At 34.3% G+C, this 20005-nt stretch overlaps 1 protein-coding gene across 2 annotated transcripts in view; it reads right to left on the minus strand.

Annotated features, from left to right (window-relative positions):
* Positions 1 to 19635, minus strand: part of MALRD1 (MAM and LDL receptor class A domain containing 1) — a 204643-nt gene extending 185008 nt beyond the window's left edge. The window contains exons 1-7 of one of the 2 annotated variants that reach the window (XM_015853499.2): positions 19327 to 19635; positions 16081 to 16218; positions 12623 to 12717; positions 12377 to 12535; positions 10193 to 10286; positions 5496 to 5639; positions 2413 to 2570 (exon numbers count right to left, since the gene is read on the minus strand). In XM_015853499.2, the coding sequence (XP_015708985.1) occupies positions 2413 to 2570; positions 5496 to 5639; positions 10193 to 10286; positions 12377 to 12535; positions 12623 to 12717; positions 16081 to 16218; positions 19327 to 19489 (951 nt within the window). In that variant the 5' untranslated portion in view covers positions 19490 to 19635. The remainder of the gene's footprint in view (positions 1 to 2412; positions 2571 to 5495; positions 5640 to 10192; positions 10287 to 12376; positions 12536 to 12622; positions 12718 to 16080; positions 16219 to 19326) is intronic. The other variant, XM_015853500.2, reaches the window with a different exon arrangement.
* Positions 19636 to 20005: the final 370 nt, after the last annotated feature.

The raw sequence follows: 20005 nt of genomic DNA on the forward strand, positions 1-20005 counted from the left end.
GATTTGAGGAATGAAAAAGATTATCATGACTTTTTCTTATCAACTCATTTTCTAAACTACAGCATTTTTTATTTTTGACATCTCTCTACAGATATGTTCACATACTGCTGTGCAATTGCACTCATCATTTTGTCCCAGCTTTTTTCATCTCAGAGTAATTCAGAGCAAATTCTTATTTGTTCCTTCAAAATGATTAATGTACTGTCTTTTACTTCACAGTCTTTTACTTCTGCAGAGAAGTGTATTGGCATGGGTTTTGCCAGGATTGCTGAACACCTGCTGAAAATTTAATGTGTTAGAGTAAAAACATGCCTGCACATATAAACATAAGTTGAGATTTATTTTCTTTTACTTTTAATATATATCCATCTATTTTGTGAGCCATGAAAGACATAAAGATTAAGAAGTTAAAAGACAGATATATAAGCTTATTACTTAATTGGAAACATCAGCAAGTAAAAAGGAGAATACAATAGGCTGAAGTCAGCAATATCTTATTTGAAAATGGAAAGCAAATAAGTTTTCAACTTATCAAATGATGAAGATCATTAATACTGCCAAATGTGAATACAATCATGGGCTGAGATAGAATATAATATATACATAAGCCTGAAGCACTGAAACTGGGAAGGAAAGAAGTACTAAATAAAGGATACAAAGGATACATAGTGAATGATACATCTTACTACAAACAAATAATTGAAAATTTGTGAAGGAACTACAGATCCTTTGTTCTCCCAGTTCTCTGCTATAGGTAAGAGAAAAATACAGACTATAAAATTACAGCACAACTGGCTGATAGTTGACCACTCTTAAGACACAAGTTGCTAACAATAGGCTTTTAAGTAGCTAGAGAATTAAAAATGAGAGACCTACATTGGTTGTTTTTGATGATGAGCAAGTCACATTCAGCCAGTGTAATCTGTTTTTTTCCTAACATTATAAACAACATTGAAAAAAGTGGAAATGTTTTGACTTCATTAAAGCATATAATTAAAAATCTTATAGGGCATTATAGGGCACAGCAAACTGTGATTACCAAACTAAAACAAACCAAAATAGACAATTTTCTCTATACTCCATATCCGAGAACAATTTCAGTTCCTTATCATCCACCTAATGTCATACTGTCCATTTTAGAAAATATTCTTACTTATCTCTGGCCTCTCTGTTAAAAGGGGCGAAGAAGGCTTGGAGTATATTGGTAACATCTGCAGTGCAGAACTGTACTGAGAGGTGTACATTGAATACAATCCAGTTGCTGTGTCAGGCTTTTCTGTTTAGATCCATAGGAAGAGTTATTCCAAGATCAGAGGTTCCAACCACTAAATATAGCAAAAGTGAGAAAACTGCATGCTACTGGATCATGCAACTGAGAGGTTATTCTGAATGACAGGCTCCAGAAAAGACCCTGTTGTTTTCTGTAATCAGAATCAGGATTGCATTCTCATTTCTGCTTCTCAATATTTGGCTCCTTTTGAAAAGTCAGTGTTTTTTTCATAAACAATTAAGCAGCAAAATGAACAAAAGCTACTGCTCCCACTCATTTAAGTCTTCCAGGCAAGTCTGAATTCAAATATCAGTTCTCTCATGGTTCCTTTTTGGCTTACATATTTTCCTTTTTTTTTTTTTTTTTTTTTTTTTTTCAGGAAAGGAAACTTTTAAATTGGATCATAAAAAACAGAAATCAGCATTCTTAATGTCTCTCAGTGTTGCAATAGTCTCAATAGTCTTCGTATCTGGGAATTTATTGGCAAGCCTTATGGTGCAAATCTCAGTGTATTCTGACCAGGATACATTATAGTTCCCTAATATGGTAGCAGGTCACAGAAAAAACATAATTATTCTCTCTTTATAGACTGGGGAAAAAATAACAAAACAACAAAAAAACACCAGATCCTGGAGTCTTTCATAAATGCTTGAAGGTGTAATGGAAGCAAAATAAGATGTTTGTTACAATGTTCTACTAATGGAAGAAGAAAATTACTGCACTACAGCTGTCAGAAAAATGAATCAAGTGGCTAAGCAAGAGCTCTCTAGACATACTAAGTCAGTAACTTCATCCTGTGCCTTTGTAGAGAGCAAGCAAAATTTAAGCACTCCTGACTGTTTTTCCCATTTCCAGTGCAGAAGGGACACTAGAAATTCTGCTGCTATGGATTTTTCCCTCAAATTTCCAAATCATCTAAGTCTGTAATGGTTAGAGCCTCCCCTTGAAGTCTTATTGCAGAAATTCAGCACCACACTAACTTATAACAAACAAATATCCAGTTTTTGCAGCTGCATTCAACAGTGGAACAATACAAAGTGACTGTTCACAAAAACTAACTATCATGTGTTTCCTTGCAGTTTGGCTGAAAAAAGCTGGGCTGTTGTATCTTGAACATTTGTAAGTGAATGCATGCTTCTTACCTGATTAGTATACAGCACTGCCTTGATAACACTGCTATCTGCCATGGAGTACTGAAATTGAAAATGGCAGCTTTTGCTGGAGCAATGACACATGGAGCTGTTTAGATAAGCACTTCTGTATAACGCACTGTCATTAGCTTCTAGACACACCAAATGGCCTAAAAATCAAACAAACAAAAAACAACAAGAAAATGCTTTTTCACAAAAACAGATCTTGTCCTTCTCAGCCTTTGAAAATAAGGATTGCTTTACTGCAGCTAAACCATTGCCCCATTCCTCTTACAGCGTAATCTGATTGTCATGCTGATGATGTGACTTGGATGTTACCTAAGCATTACCTATTAAAAAGATAGATACATATCTGCGTTTTCCCCAGAAACCAAGAATGGCATCAGTTGACAGTATCTTAAACTTGTCACTTTGTGCACTAAAAGCTGTAAGCAGCCGCACTTTGATACCTACTCTCAAATGTATTTGGAAACACGGTTTTCTTCCTTTCTGTTGCATTTCCCAGGAATCATCTTTTACAGTAATACTTCTGTGCAATTTTCAAAATAAGGGGAAAAGTGTTCTTCTTCCTCACTGCTATAGGAGGCAATAGCATCTTCACCATACGTAATTAAGGTCTTTAGTTCTCAGCCAGAATTTCTGCAACGAAGTGCTGAGAGCTTATTGTCTTTCCCTCTGAAGCAGGAAAGCAATTTGTGCTCTTCTTGACCTATCGCCCTTTATAAAAGCATTCCTACAGAGATCTAAAAGAGTACCCCATCCCTTCAACAACGTCTTTTATCTGTCAGAAATAAAAGGGCTAAATGCTTTATCAAATATAGCAGATCTTTTTCCTCCTCTCTCACGAGTCACTGAATATTTTGCTATCTTCTAAAGCAGCTGTTATAATAAACACTGATTAAAGGTCTTGAATTTGAAGTTTCTATATTCATGTGTCTGAATGCAAGTTATCTCAGATGCAGATGTTACCAAAGTTATTTCAGGCTGAAGGGAGAAACTGTCATTTCACAAGGAAAAACTTTTTATAAGAGGCCTCATTATTTTCCTTTTGTTGTCAGCTTACTCTTCATGTTATGCAGCCTTTCAGACCAAAATACAGGCTTGCAATCTCATTGGATAATACCTTACTACTGCTGTAGCTCATAATTTGCAGCCACAACAGTTAAACACGATAGAAAGAAAATATTACAAATATAACCTATTCTATTTGAAGAGACCAATAAATGCATCAAAGAGCTTCTAGCTGTTTGGCTAGATTTATCTGACTTGTAATCTATGCTGTTAATTTCTAGAGTAACAAGCGAGCCTTCAGATATAAATTAGTCAAATAACGGGAGCTCTTCCTCTCTAGCAAGTTCTCTTCCATTGCAGGGCAGCTCTCTCTGAATGACTTCCTTGTAAATTTCCCACTCGACCACTCTGGCTGAAGAAGATTCAAATCTTTGATGAAAATCAGAAACAAAAGCTTAGTCAAGTTCTATTTGCATTGCAAGTTTGAGCCATCAAGCATGATATTTTTGCTGTTTGCATACCATTTGTCTAGTTTTTAGGATTTTATTTAATATCTCACCTTTTTTTGTGCATCTAAAAATCTGCATGAGTTCAAATGATTACTATATTGAGAGATACGCTGTCATAGTTCAGATTTTTCAATACATTCCAAAGTTAATGAAGAGTTAACTGTGTTGACACTTATTTGTTCTCCCATTTTATTTTTTTCCTTTACGATAGATATCAAAGGACAGAGAACTTCTCCAACCTATTCTCTGTGTTATGTGTTCAGCCTTCTCTGTACAATATTTATACAATACACTCAAGGACCTATACAATAGACACTTCAAAATGCGTTCTGCTTCAACAGAGGTCGTTTGTACCTTAGTCCTGAAAAAGCTACTTACATAATTTTGGTGTCATTTCTGTTAACAAAATATTGCCATAAAAGAGACACCCATACCAATTACTATCTCATAACAATACCAATTACTATCTCATAACAATACCAATTACTTCTTGTTAGATGTCCCTATGGAAATTTGAAAGATACTATGACTGATTTTTTTCTTCTCAAAATAAAATGTTTTACTAATCAGCATGTTCTCTGTTGTATAGAAATGTTATCTTTCAGAAATTCATTTTAATTTAATAATTAACTTATACATTTTTTGATTAATATTTTACTGTAACTTGGCTTACAGTTACAAGAGTGCATTGAAATAAATGCTGAAAATTACTTTAAAAATGTTTCTCAGACCTAAACAATACCTAATCATTCTTTCTGCTGCTATCAGTGAGGTAGAGCACACTTCTGTGGGCACAGAGATCAAACAGTATTATGCGCTATTAGTTCCTCAAAACCACATACAAATTACACCATCACAAACAAATGTTACTTTGGCCCTCTAAAGACAGATTCTGTTGAAAAATGAAACGTTTGGCTGGTATGGCAATTCCATTTCATGTTACAACACACACATCTGTATCCATTAACCTTTCAAAAGACTTTTTACATAAATCTGTAGATAAGCACTCTAAAAACAAGCTTCAAAAGCAAGTTTCCTTATTTCCAAAAATTTCAACAATATTACTTCTGTTTTGTCTTTAAAATCATAATTCAAAATGATTTTTTTCTCTATTGTTCACTTGTAAAGTTTTAACATTAACTTCCTGATCACATGCTTAGAGTGGTACTACACTAGGAAAGCACTCGAGCCTCAAAACAAAACAAACAAACAACAACAACAACAACAAAAAAACAGAAACACACAAAACACACAAAACAAAAGCACCATGCCAGAACTTCAGTGAATTTAAATTCACCGAAGACCTGCTGTACAGATCGCATACTAAGAATTAAGTATAGAGTAAACCTATTATTAGTTTATACTGAAATTCTTGAACTAAAATCTCCTAAAACTTACTAGCACACATGTTCACAGCATCCTTACTAAATAGTTGAGGTACATAATTACTTGTCATGCTTATGCTCTATTTCCACACTGGGTTACCGCTTTTTCCCAAAAAGCACCAAATTGTCCATGACAGCTAGAAACTACACATTAACTTAAGGTTCTCACCTTTAGTGTCATTGCTGTGGTCTTTCACAGAGGAACAGGAGGTAATCTTGTGCCCAGATTGCAGTTGTGCCCACCAAGCAGGCACAACTGGCTGATTTGAATTCCACTCGCACATGCCAAGCTCAAAGTTGGAAGTCTGTAGCACTAAGAGACAAAGGAAAGCAATCACTAAGCTTCTTAACTTATTATTTTTCAGGCTGTTTCTCAATGGAAACATATGCTTGTTAAACTGGAAATTTCTCTGCCTCTGGTTTCCTCAATTGTTCAGGCTATAGATGCGAGCTATTTAGTATTTCAGGCTGCTGTCTTGAGTAATACTATTTAAAAAATAAACACATTCCTTAAAAATGGATGATTTTTACAGAGCAGTGGACTGGTAGTTGTGTTAGCTGATCACTGCAACCTTGGTGAGTTCATTCCCACAAAAAGCACCGCCAGGAAATATCAAAAGTGATATATCATTAAGAGAAATATTTATGTTCTTTCCTACATGATGCCATCATAAAATCACTTCAAACTGAGAATTTCAAATGACAACATTTCCATAATCCTTGCAACAAAAGACTTCATTTTAGAACCAAAAGATTCTGAACATACCACCAAACATTTAAGAATTTTTGAATTCTTGAAGCTTGAGATGTCAGATGCTAGATGTAAACTGTTGTATATTTAACCATGGTTGGAGGAAGAAAGTCATGATTTTAAGCAGAATTGTAATACAAAAAACGTCCACTTCTCAACATTATTTCAGTGTAAAAGCAATCTTCTAGTTAAGATGAACTTTTAAATTGAAGTCAGAATATCTTAGAACAAAAAAAATCCTAATGATTTGGAGAAAGCAATTTATGTTGGTATACATACACATTATTGTCTACTACATCTCAAAGTCATGATATTCACAATACTGATATCTCAGTAATACAACCTGTCCAACTGATGCTATTACTCTGTCGTTTAGTCCATTTATTCTAATGTTGCATAAGAATATTCCCATTTCTTCAGCCAAGTGCATCAACTGTGAAGAGCTTGCTGGCAAATTATTTTGCATGGAAAAGGCAAAGTCCTACAACGACTCATATAAAAACTGATTTTGCCAAATTTCAACTCTTGCAGAGAGTTGCAAATAAACTCAAAGGGAGAGTTGAGTTCATTGTTAAACACTAATTATTGGATATATTTCAATCAATTCAGCATTTTAAAATTTATTTATAAATATTTTAGGATTTTTCCTTTGCAAATAATCTGTCTCTTGAAACAAAACTCTTATTTTTTAAAATGTGATAACAGTAATATTAACTTTTTGTTTTTAAACTTCCATCCCCACTATAATTCATTTTTATGACCTTGCACAAAGTTATATGTTTTTATATTAAAGGTTATATCCTTACATGAACATAATTAACTAAGCAGTTGTGTTTAGCTGGGATGATGCTGGTTGTAAAAACTCATCTTGGATTTCTTTTAAGAAGTTTAGAAGTAGTATGTATACAAAACTGCAGTTTTCCAGGAGAGATAAAAAGGAAAAAAAAAAAAAAAAAAAAAAAAAAAAAAAAAAAAAAAAAAAAAGAAAAAAAGAAAAAAAATCATGCTAGTATTGCAGATAAGATATATAGTTTTCGCATTGCAAGGAGCATCAGGAGGACAACACAAATACCTCATTCTCCTTCATAGTATTTCAGTTTCATGCCTTCAGTGTCTTTGTTCTCGTGCCTGTGGCAAAATCAGTCCTAATAAAGGAGTTTTTTGTATATGCTTTGCCAGTATTCAAGAGGGATGTCTTAAGGGTAGTTGTAGATACATGGATAAGAATATAAAACCTTTGAAAGAAACATCTATTTGAGTTATAATTATAGGAGATCATGATAAATCTGTTCCAGAATGTAATTTTACTATTTTCTATTTGATAGCTAAAGTAGTAATTTTGTGTGATAATTGAAGCAATTTGACAACTGTTGGGAAGAAAATAAAACTATGATATTTTAAATTGCTATGTTCAAAATTGTTTGTATATACAAAAATCTCTTTTTCAAAACTGGACATGAGAATGTGAGAGTGCATTTTGGGGATAGAAGGGGAGAAAAAAAAAAAAAAAGACTTCAAAACATCATAAAATTACAGTTGTTTTTACCATCAAAATTTGGATCAGGAAACTCCTAAAAACACAAAAGCATAAGCTGCTTTATTCACGACCCTAACAACACAGTGTCATGGTTTGTAATTTTGCTATCAGTATTCCACATCATAACATAATGTAAAGCATGGATACTTCTATTGAATGTGCAGTCCACAGAAGAAGACTACATATCCCAGAGAACATCATGGATAGTGATAAGTCACGGGACCAGGACGCTATATAATCCTGTTCCCAGGCTGGAGTGTCCTTCTTCTCTCAAACTTCTCGGGGAGTGGGAAGCGTTCCAGCCGTGTCGCCTAGAGTTCACAGTAGGCCTCTCGGTTTTCAGGGACTCTCTCTCTCTGTTTCGTTCAATTTGTTAGCCTCAATTATATTATATTGTGTTATCTTGTATTTTGATATCATATGTAGTAAAATAAGTTTTTCCTCCTTAGATTGCCGCTGTTTTTATCCCATTTCCCTTTTCCCCCTCCTTTCCGGGCCCCAGGGGGCCCTACGGGGTGGCTTCCCCTGTCACGGGCATAGGTAAATCTAAGTAACCCATGACAGACAGTCATACTAATAAATACATATGCACAATTCAGTTCACCTGTGTTTACTCTGGCATTGAAAATCTGGAAGATTTCATGGATTTTATCTACAAATTTAAAAGAAGACCAATTGTATAAAAACTTAACCAGATACAGAAAAAAGTTACTTCTAATTCAAGCTACCATTAACCTGACCTTTTATTTTAATTATTGGAAGATGTTCCACAGTAAAATTACTCTTTCAGGGAGAAAATTAAGATTGTTTGACTTGTTCCTTAACTACTGTGAGCAACGTAGATTTCTCCTAATGACGTTCATTTCTAATGTTGGCACACAGGATAAGAATGGACTCTTATTGGACTAATTCTGAGTGCTGCAGTTTAATATGTGTACTTCACATTTCAATTGTTGTCATCTAAGGTAAGTTTAGCACATAGATTTATAGACACTGTTGAGTATATGTTTATTTCTATTTTTAATGTGTTTTTTTCCTCTTTGAGACAGTATTTCATCTCTATGGCTGCTATGCTTTTCATTTCTCTTTGCTTATGGAAAGAAAGAAAATCAGCATATTTTTGTGGAGAGACTGATATCCACCCACTGAATTAATTGTGTACATTGTTAGATTCTGGCAATGCTTTTTTATTTACTTTCTTTTTTTAATATTTTCTTCAGAAATCCTCCAAGGAATAGAACAAAGCTGGGAGAATACTACATCTGTCTTCTTTCCTTTTTTTTTTCATTGGCAATTTCAAATTCAACTTTGTCTGAGTTTGCAGACAAGTATGCATATAGTTTTAAATTAGCATCCTTGCTCATTTAAGTAGAACTGCTAGGAAACCTCCACAAAACAGAAAATCAAGATTTGCAACAACATGAAAACATTTATATGAATTTAGCTTCTGCAGCTGTTCATTTAAAAAAAAAAAATAAAAAATTCAAAACATGGAAAGACTTACTTATACAACTGAGTCTAGTTAGCTCAAACTTCTTTTTTTCTGCAATAGAGATCTCCTTTGCACTCCTGAATCTTTACAGTAAGATCTGTGTCTTGGCCTTACTACAATCTGCTTCTGATTGCTCAGCACTCTAATATGTTAACCACATGCATCTATTTTCCCAGTCAGACCTCCAGAGAAATTTGTTTTAAACTACATTACAATAATAATAATAATAATAATAATAATAATAATAATAATAATAATAATAATAATAATATTTAAAAAAATAGAAAAATGAAACAATATATATTTCTGAAACGTAACTGGATATGTGTCCAACATGGTATTCATACCTCACATTAAATTTAACGACCAGACTCTCACAGTCTGTGCCATGTCTCAGAGGCAGGAAGCAAAAGGGAAGCTCTGAACCAGAACCATACTGAGCTGAGGCTGTAGCCTGGGTGCAACACTGCAATACTCTTCTGTAATATAGAACAGTAAGTAATCTAATTTTTGCTAGGATGGGTTGCATTCTTTTCCCATGAAACTGTGTTGGGTTAAAAAGCAAAAGACTAAATGTTTTGCCGAAGAATCTCAACATGCATGGATGGTTCAGCTGCAGAGCTGACCATCCTGACACTACAGCTCTTGGATGTAGCAGAGCAGAACAAAATAAACTCCCCTACAGCTGAGCAGCAGGACCTTTCACATTTTTAAAAATAAACACAAGTGCTTTGGGAATTTCCCTACACCCATCTCTGAGGCTTTTCCTGAGCTGTATGAAAATATCAGTTCTTTGGTCTGATTTTTGCCACAGATTCTTTCTGCCCAATGAGATAGTAATGTTCTCCTATGCTGGTATAGTGTAACATACTAGACATCTCAAGGTATTTATTGTCATTTTTTGTAACTCCGTTAAGATGTTATTTGACAGATGATTGTTTAGAGGAATGGAAATTAGTCACTAAAAAACACTGAGTTAAGAAAGTCTTTAAGTACCGTATGGCTCTCCCTCTTTTGTATTTCTCTTCTAATCAGAGCAAAAAGCAAAGAAAAATGAACAATTTCCTGAAAAATGAGTATGCTTACCAGATGCTAAAGAACATCCTTCACTGAAAGAAACATCGTCAATAGCAACTGTTTCATTTTGTCTCTGGTTCTCCACCATCCCATGGAATATAACCTGCAGAGTTTAACATGAAATCAACAAGAAATGATATTCACCAGTGCAACAGATGAAGGAGCAAAATCAAACAAATTTTACTGGAAAGATCTGAGAAGCACAGCAAAATATATTAAAATCTAAGCAGGGATCATAACACTTGGGAAATAGAAAGGACTGTACATTTTATCAAATGGTTCTTCCTTCAGAGAGTGGAAATATGAATGTTTTTCTGGTTGTTTTCAAAATTTGCCAGTGAACTGGAAACAAAGTCAGGGCAACAAATAACTTTTCAGTTTAGAAGCCTTTCATCAACCAGTTTTTAGCCAAAACAAACCTTGAAGAGTACCCAGAATGGAAAGCAAAATTCAACATTTATTCTGTTACAATATTACAATAGTGATGCTTTTCCTAAAAACATCTTCTATTGAAATGAAGCTACAAATATTACACATTTCTGTGTAAAAGGCGGATTTTAACTTACTGCATTGAAATAGGAGGGAACTGAGCAACCACACTACTTGGAAAGCAGCAAAGATCCATAGTATTAAATGTTAGGGGTAAGGAAATAACTGCAGAAACAGAAGTGAAACCCTAAGTCCTGAACCAATTCCCTTAATGAAACTTGTGAAAAAGAAATTTGGTCTGAGTGGAAGGGAGAAAAAAGTAGTTCAGGAGAGCAACTAAGAACCAAATCTGAAATTATAATCAAAATAATAAACATGACAACAAAATTCATATTCATAATAAGCTTAAAGCTTTTAATTATTTCGTTAGTTAGGAACAGGAAATAATTATATTTCTAATAGTTTCATGGCAGTGGGAATTTTTCATGTTGATGTAAAGAACAGGTATGATTACTAGTCATTTTATAAGAGCCTTTGACGTTTTTTATTTTTGCATAGCTTGAAACATTTCCTTGAAGAATGATGCAGACAGCCCTGCAGGGCTAAAGATCTCATAGTAGGAAAAGTTCAGAAGAACAAATAAACTGCATGACCAGCATCCTGCAAACTGTAACTGGAGGGGAAAGTTGCAAACAAAGAAAAACTCAGCCTTGTTCTATGGATCTGATGATGTGCCCAGCTACACTCCTTTAGTCAATTGTAATGATTACTGCAACAAATTTGACATCTGTCTCTTTAAATCTGGATGCGCCAGCTTGCTTTACAGAAGCCAAAACATAACAAGGTTTGCAATCTGCAATCTAGTTAGGATTTGATCCAGAAATTTAGAGGCAGGAAGATGATGTACTTTATTGAACATTCGCAAAGCCAGTCAATTTTCTAAACAATATGAAGAATGAAAAGTATAGAAAGAAACCCTTCCAGTACAATCTTGCATTGCTAAAAAACTGCTTACGTCAGATAGAGCTAAGTTTTCAACAGATAACAACACTGATACTTGAGTTAGGTGCATGTATTTGTAACATACATACTCAGCTGGAGTTGTGCAGACAAATATTGTTTCAAAACTCAAGTTCCTGGAGTTTTACCTCTGCAAGTCAAATAACTGTGTTATCTTATATTTTATAGGAACAAGGTTGTGCCGTTACACCTTCAGGTTTGTACACAAAGCAAATCATCGCAGATTTAAGCAATATCATCATATGAATGTATTCTGTAATAAAGGCTCAGTTACCATAAAAAAATTATATATATAGCTACAACAAGTAGTTCAGTGTTTGTCACCTGATGCATCTCTAGAGAGCCGAAGCTATCAGTACAGAACACTATTTCATAGACAGTATACTTATAAATTAAACCTCAACTTAACAATATAGTTAGGCTGAGCCTATAAGCATATTTTATTGAAGGTTAAGATCCCAAGATATCACTTCCATCAGCAGATATATAGTTTACAGTGCAATAGGATACTCTTATTTAAGACACATGTAAATTTTAAGTGAGGTTTATCATCACCTTTTACACCAGGTAAGTGAGAACAAACAGCATTTATTATACCAGCCTTGAGCTTCCAAATAACTGATCTTTTTTATATTTTGTGACAATGTTTCCCAATTACAGGATATTTATATTTTCCTTATTAGAAAAAAATAAATTTAGAAACCTACCTTTATGCTCAATTTACAGTCAACTCACGATACCAACCTCAAAATTTTCACTGCTATTGACTGTGATGGTTTTTGCTTTCCACTGGCTTTCCAGTTCTCCTGCATCATGCCAAATGTTTTTAATAGTATCTTCAGAGTGCTTTTGAAGCTCCACTATCAATACTCCACTCTGACTGATCCAATACTGAAATGTAATCTAGCACAAAAAAAAAAAAAAAGTTATAATTATTATACTGAAGTGCCATGACAAAAAGCCAAAATAAAGGACAATACATCAAAATACCTGGCAAACATGTTCTTCATCAGTTGGAAGCAAAACATTGGACCTTAACGTTGCAGAAGACAATCTCATTTCAGAAGATAACGAAAGGAAATAAGCTATTAAAATAAATATATATGTAAATTTGGGGAACTATAACTGTAAAAGAAGAAAAGACACAATCAAGGATGAATTAGTAACTTAAAAGCCAAGTAGAACTTTGTGATAAAAAAGATTTATGGCATTCTCATAGCCATTGTATGCTAAGCTTTTCCACATCTTGACATATTGCTTCTGGCTTAAGTTCCCAGTAAAGTGCAAAATTTTGAAACAAAACTAAGACTTAGTAAGCTGATCAAAGAACTTAACTAGTTGAATATTTTGCATATTTCATGCTTAAACAAAAAACCGATGTGATTTATAGCAGTTCAAGTATTTAAGGAAGTAGAGAAAGAAAGACATGAGAGGATGTTATAGTGCTCCACTCTTCCAGGGATGTGGTATGCTTCTGGCTGTTCAGGAAATTTCCTTGCAACAGAGAGGAGGTTCTGGTACCCCGATGCTTGGATCACAAATGAAGGAAGTGTCATTCTCAGAATCTACCATTATACTTGTGTTACAAAATAACTCCAAATTAAATCTTGCCTTACTTGAAAGGATAGCAGTTCATCAAGAGTAAGGGAAACATGGTTGTAACTATGCATCTTCCTAGCATGATTGTTTGAAATCTTCTAGCAGATCTTCATCAGTTTCAGAACATCAGATACCACTAGTCTAAATTTTGCTTTTCCACAATGTGAAGTTTTCAGATATGTTGAATTTTAAAGTTAAAGGATGCAAGGAGCAGCAAAAGGAGAGGGAGAAAGAGGAAAATCATTGACAAAATGCTACAAGTCCAGCTCGATGAGCAATTCCTTCCAGAGAAGCATACTGCACTTTTGCATTCCTTTTAGGTATTAGACTTCAAACAGCTACTCCATCAGTACTTTTGGAGCCTGTCAGCCACAATGATACTCCTTCTACCTACAATAATTTGTGGATTGGTGGCTTAGCAAGGCTCTCTAACAGCAAAGTTACATCAGGTTTTCCACTTAGGACTTTTTTATTTTTCTTTTTTCTTCCCTAAAGATAAATATATATGAACTGAAAACAAACAAACAAACAAAAACAATCAGATTTCACCTACCACAGATACTAAGTCATAGATGGAGAAGAACTGGTAATCTTATGAAAATTTTTGAACAGCAAATTTGTATTAAAAGTCTACACAGATAAAAGGTTTTGATTCATAAAATTTTGGTTTTTTTTTTTTTTTTTTTTTTAGTGTTTGTCACTAAATTTTTCAGCTAAATTATCGATGAAAATAAAGAACCAAATAGGCAGGCAAAGCTAAAGAGAACCAGCTGAGTGCTACTAAATGGTTAAATTCTGCTAATTTGTGTGCAATTACTTATTGTGACAGCTGGAACTCTTCCCTTCTATGCTCTGCTGTAGGACTTCATTGTAAATGTACAATATATTTTCTAGTCTTTAAGCAGGAACAAATATAAAACAGATTACACAGTCTGCTAAGTCTCTAGGAATGGGAAATTTTGAAAACTTGCTGGCCTTAAGTAGCTGCATAAGTTTCTTCTTCTCCACAAATTCTTTACAAGATACTGGATATAGGCAGGAATAGCTTCCAGGTCATTGCTGACTTCTGGTGCAACATACTACTAAGCACGCACAGACTCTAGAAATTTCAGCTAGACTAATATTGTTGCCTAGTTTATTTTGATTTCAGACAAGATTTTATTGGATTTGATTTTTTTTTATTAGCTTGATTTTATTTGTTTCTTGATTATAAGAAATTATATTATTCTGTCATTATGTTGCAAAACACTTGATTTTTAACTCATGCACTTAAAATAAAGTTTATTTTACTTTATGAAAATGTTTTGGTATTAACTGAGATTTTTCTGCTAACATCAGTTTAATCCAATATTTATTTTAAGTCTTATTTTCAAAATACCTAGTTAAAGATGTGCCTGTATGCTTTTAAGTAAAAGGATCATAAATGCATTTCACAGAATCACAGTTTGTTTAGTGCTCTGTCATCCTCATAGTAAAGCATCTCTTCCTCATGTTTTTATGGAACTTCTTGCGTAACAGTCTGTGCCTGTTGCCCTTTGTCCTGTTACTACACAACACTGAAAAGAGCCTGACCCTATTCACTTGGCTCGGTCACATTAGATATTAATAAACAAACAACTTTTCCAGCCATTCTCCTCTAAGTCTACAATTCACATTAACTGTTAAATGGAACTGTTAGTTCTTTAGTATCTTATGCAGTACATAGGTGGTAGCACTTGCTTGAGAACAGTAAAATTTCTACATCCCCAGATCATAACAATTTAAGAATGGGGTCAAAACACCTGTAGGCTTGCCAATCTTTCAGTGATAATTTAGTCTTCCGTAAGTTGTGTTGCTATATACTCTCTAGCATTTTATGCCTGCCATCCTGTGCATGTTCTGAGGACTCAAAACTACTACTGTGTCTTGAGAAGTTAGTGGGAGAGGATGGATAGGGAGAAAGAGACAAAAAAGGAAAAAAAGGAGAAGATAATTAATCAGTTTGGATAATAAGCCCACATCTTTTCTTTGATAATAGAGTGCTCCATCAAATTGTTAAACTCTTTCTTTGCTTTCTTACAAAAAGCTTTCTAACAGCTCAAAAAAGCAGGAATTGTAACTAAATTGTAACATCGTAACTAAAAATTTGGCTCAAGTCAATTTAAGTTAAAAAGAAATTTAAGTACTGCAGAAAAAAGAAGCCAGATTTTGGAAAGTAAGGTTAACCTGATAAAAGAACAAGCATAAGGGATATATATCTCTGGGGACAGGGACAGTTAAGTAGTTCGTTGAGGGACAATCTTTAAACAAAGTGAAAGATATAAATTTTAGAGAAGGTGGCTCAGGATTGGCTATGAAATCTTTTCCAAAATCACACTCTCTCAAAATATTTGAAACAACAACACAGGTCACAGATGACATATACACACACTTCGGCATTCAAAAATCAAATGCAAATATATCTCAAGGCAAGGGGTTCAACTGTAATTTCTAAAATTTGTAAATGTAGTGACTAACATTATGACATTATATCTCGTAAGAGATAAGGATCATTCAGGCAGGTAAATGTGACGATTGATGTGATGATTGATTACTTATTCCTCCTGGACAACAAGAGCAGGAAACTATTTCTTTCCACCCTCCTCCCTTCAACTATTCCTTCACCCTCCCCATCCCCCCCACCAGAATTCTAGGCTACTCTGATTATAAGCACCTAGAAAGCTCTGGTGTCCAGGTTTTTGTTTTATCTCAGAAAGAAACACATCAGAAGTGAATAAACCTATCAAGAAAATAGTAACTTAAGCAAATAATACAGAACTAAGTAACTTGTAAAAGACCATGCTTCCTTCAGTGAAAGCAAGGATTCTTACTAGAGTCATTCCCATTGTGGTCAGAATATGGTGGTCCCACACCAGAGTTGCCATTTCTTCTAATCCATCCAGGATTTAAATTCACTACCTGAAGATGTTTGCAGAGGTCAGTTTCAAAATCACATTTTTCAAAGGAACCTAAATTGAAAGAAATTCAGAAGGGTAGATTTGTGGGAGTGCATCTGGATTTCATTCACCATGTGTCAAATATTTGTCAGCTTTTACCCACATGCAGAAGAGAAGGGCAAGGTAATGCTTTGCATTCTAAGTGGGATTCTGGTTAGATACCAGGAGTACCTTCATGCTGCCTTACAAGTTAGCTGCTCACACCAAACCCTTGACAATACTTTTGGTGTATTTCATATTATTATTACAGTTCACTAATCCTTTTAAATCACATTGCAACTTCATCTTTTAAAGTCATGCTATTATGTCCAACTTCATAGCTTTCATATGCACATCAACTTATGGCAATAGTTAATTGAGGGGAAAAACAATATAATTCACAGAAGCATTCCAGAATCAAGTTAAGGTGCAGATTGGCTGTTTCGTCAACCAACATTTTATTGATTTTATAATTCAGCTCTTGAAGTGGCTGAAGTACTTCAGTGATTATTTAAAAGCACAAATGCGGTTGAAATGTATCTATTTTAAATTACATGAAATGCACAAAATAACATTCAGTATTTTCTTAGGAATTCTCAAATAGGCAGAAAACATCAAGATGTACAAAACAGTAAGAGCATCTTTTTCAATAAGAAAATCCTCAATCATTCATAATTGTTTTTTCAAGGGAATGTTTTCACAGAAAATCTAACTTGAAAATATTTGCTGAAAGACATATATGCCAAAATAAAATAAAATAAAATACGGGGGGGNATCAACACCTTTCCCCTGTTTTTCTTCAGAGAGAAGCATGGAAAGAACCTCTAGAAAACTATCTAACACTGCATTTACATCACATAATTCAGTTTTGGGGCTTTAGGCTACCTGTGCATGCTTTTTAAACCTGTTTATGCAATATGAATTTAACAAAAAAGGGGGGGGGGAGGGGGGGGGAGGGGAGATCAGAAGAAAGAAGTGGGCAGGATGTACAATATATTTTTTCTCAGAACTATCTGCAAATAAACATAAAATCAGTATGAGGAAAAATATCAAGTTGGCAGAAACAAGTTGTTACTTGAGGTTCTATTTCAGGTACATCTGCTTATAAAACTTCATTTGCAGATATTCTGAAAGCAAAATATTTTAAGCCTGTTTATAGTGAATATTTTTCATAAGATTTTAGAGGTTTAAATGAATTAATAAAAGAGACTGTAGGCTGTAGGGTTTATTTCACTTCTTTTCCAGTGCTGTGGCTAAACACAAACAAACCACATCTGGAGTCCTAAATAACTATAAAAATGCATAATCTGACATGCCATCTTTGCAATAATTCCAGTATAGAAACATCCTGAAATCTGTGCAGGGTACAGACAGAACAGTGGGGAACTATCTCAAACAGATGATCACAAAGCAGAAGTTTAAGTAGAATAATAACTTTGCAAAATTCCCAGATCAGAACAGTGTGTGGCAGATGGGCAAACATTCAAATTGACACCCTGATTTCTCTCTCCATGTTTGACAGCTAACTTCTGTCCCAGCACAACCCAGACCATTATCTGAGCAGCCGCAGAGACCACAGCCCATTGCGCAGAGTTCCACAGCACATCCTCATCTCCCTGTTTCAAATGGAATGTGTTTTGGTATTTATTTCTTGCAATAGGATACTATTCTTTTTTTAACTGATCTTTGGAGCAACCTTCTCTACTTGCATTTTAAGTGTTTATCTGTGGTGGTATTCACTGAAACATGGTTAAAAAGCCTGCAGAAAAATTAATGAGAGTATGCATATCTTGCTGCGTATTCTGTTAGCATAATACAAGACGTGGCCCAGAGGAAGTGCTTTTTTCTCTAGAGAAACCAAAATCAAGCACAGTTAAGCTTTCAAGTTAATGTAGAAAAAACATAAAATATCCATGTCTTGTGGAAATTATATGCTTAACCTGAGACATGTCTATCACTGGGGAATTCAACAGGCATTTCAGACAGTGGCATTTAGAATGTTTTAGTGCAGCACAATGAAGTTACAGAATTTACTGGTACACAGTGTAGTGTTAACTATTGTCTTATTTGCAGAGGAACTAAGAAGAAATATCCCAGAATTGATTTCGGACTTCTGTACCAAATATATACCTGGATTATATTTGGATAAATGAGAAGTGCATTTTCAAAGAAAAGTTCGAGGCATCTGGGCACACAGATTAAGGAATCTGGATTTGATTTGCTACACTTTCTCCCAGATTACAGATGAATTCTCTTATTATTTACATATTCCAATTAACATGTGGGAGCAGGCAAACAAGTCCACCTGAAGATTTTAAAATTAAATTCCACAAATCCAACAAACATAGTGGCTTCCTTTGCTGCTTCGTGAAGAGAAGAACTTAAACAAGCTTTTAATAAAAATTAAAAGTTACAACAAATCCAAGTTCATCATAGAATCATTCCTTCCAGTCCAAATCAGTGATCTTCAGTGAACAGGACTATCTACTGTATTGCATGAAATAATTTTCAGAACAGTTTTGTTGCACTGTTCTGAAATATTAGATTTATGTTGCAAATTTACTCGGACTTTATTATCTGAATTCACTTTCATTGTTCAGATTCCCTAAAGGAAAAGAGCAACAACCATATTCATAATCTCTTGATGTTACAATGGTTAAGCTAGGACCATCCATTCATAAATTCAAGAAATTTTCTCCCATTTTTCTCCTAGGAAGAAAAAAATATATATCTTCTGAACATTTTAATTTACAATATTTGACAGTAGTTACAAGAATACTGTTTTTTATCAGGCCTTAACACAGACATAGTGTAAAAAAAAATCTGAATTTCAGCAAATAATTTTAACATAAATTAGGGTAGCAATATTTGTAAAATATTCTTTGAATTGTAAATGGATGAGGAGTCACTCACTTTGCTATGTAACACCAGTATAAAGATTTACAAATGAGGTACAGCATATATACAGAAACAGAAGCAACAAAAATAAATCAAGGAAAAAACTGAGACAGAAGAAAAAGGAGAAGCAGAAAATAATTCTCAAATACTTTCTTACATGAAGAATTCCCCCCTAGTTCCCACTGCTACAACATTGTATTATAAAACTGTATCATGCTTACATTTAAGCTCATCGAGGCTTACCTTGTCTCTTATCACTTCTGCTTCCACACTGGTTGGTGAAAACACACAACTCTCCAGCTGGAGCAGAGGAGCCATCACCATGTTGCCACTCCCTTCCTGCAGGTGAACAAATATCTGCCAGAGCAATACAGTATAACACACACAAGCATATGGATTTGTTCATGGGCTACCCTATTATCCAAATTTTCACTCGAAAAGAATTACTTTCTACTGTCTAGTATTTGTTGAGAAGAATCACTGAAAAAAAGTCAGCGTCTGCACACATCTCTCAGAATTCTTCAGAACGTCACTTTCCAAACCCACAGCTTAATGAAAAATGGCTTCCGTGAAGCAGCGACTTTCAACCCAGCATATCTTTGAATAATATTTAACTTAATTATAACATTGTTTTATGACTAAAAAATCTTGGTGCATGCTGTGCAAGTCTACTGTGTATCATTAACTTATTGACAGAATTTATTGCCTGATATCTTGCAAACATGAGATAAGAAAGTAACATGACCACACAGGAGAATTACTAAATAACCAGAATTTATAAAGAACTCTTTAGTCAGAGGGTTGTGGTAGATGCTCACAAAACATACAAGGAGCTCATGCATCAGATGTGGAAACACTGTGAAAAAATTAAGTGCTGATTTTGCATCATATGGATTGCAAGTGACTGGTACAGGAACAGAAA

This window comes from Coturnix japonica, chromosome 2 (assembly GCF_001577835.2).
Source record: "Coturnix japonica isolate 7356 chromosome 2, Coturnix japonica 2.1, whole genome shotgun sequence".
Classification (NCBI taxonomy): Eukaryota; Metazoa; Chordata; class Aves; order Galliformes; family Phasianidae; genus Coturnix; species Coturnix japonica.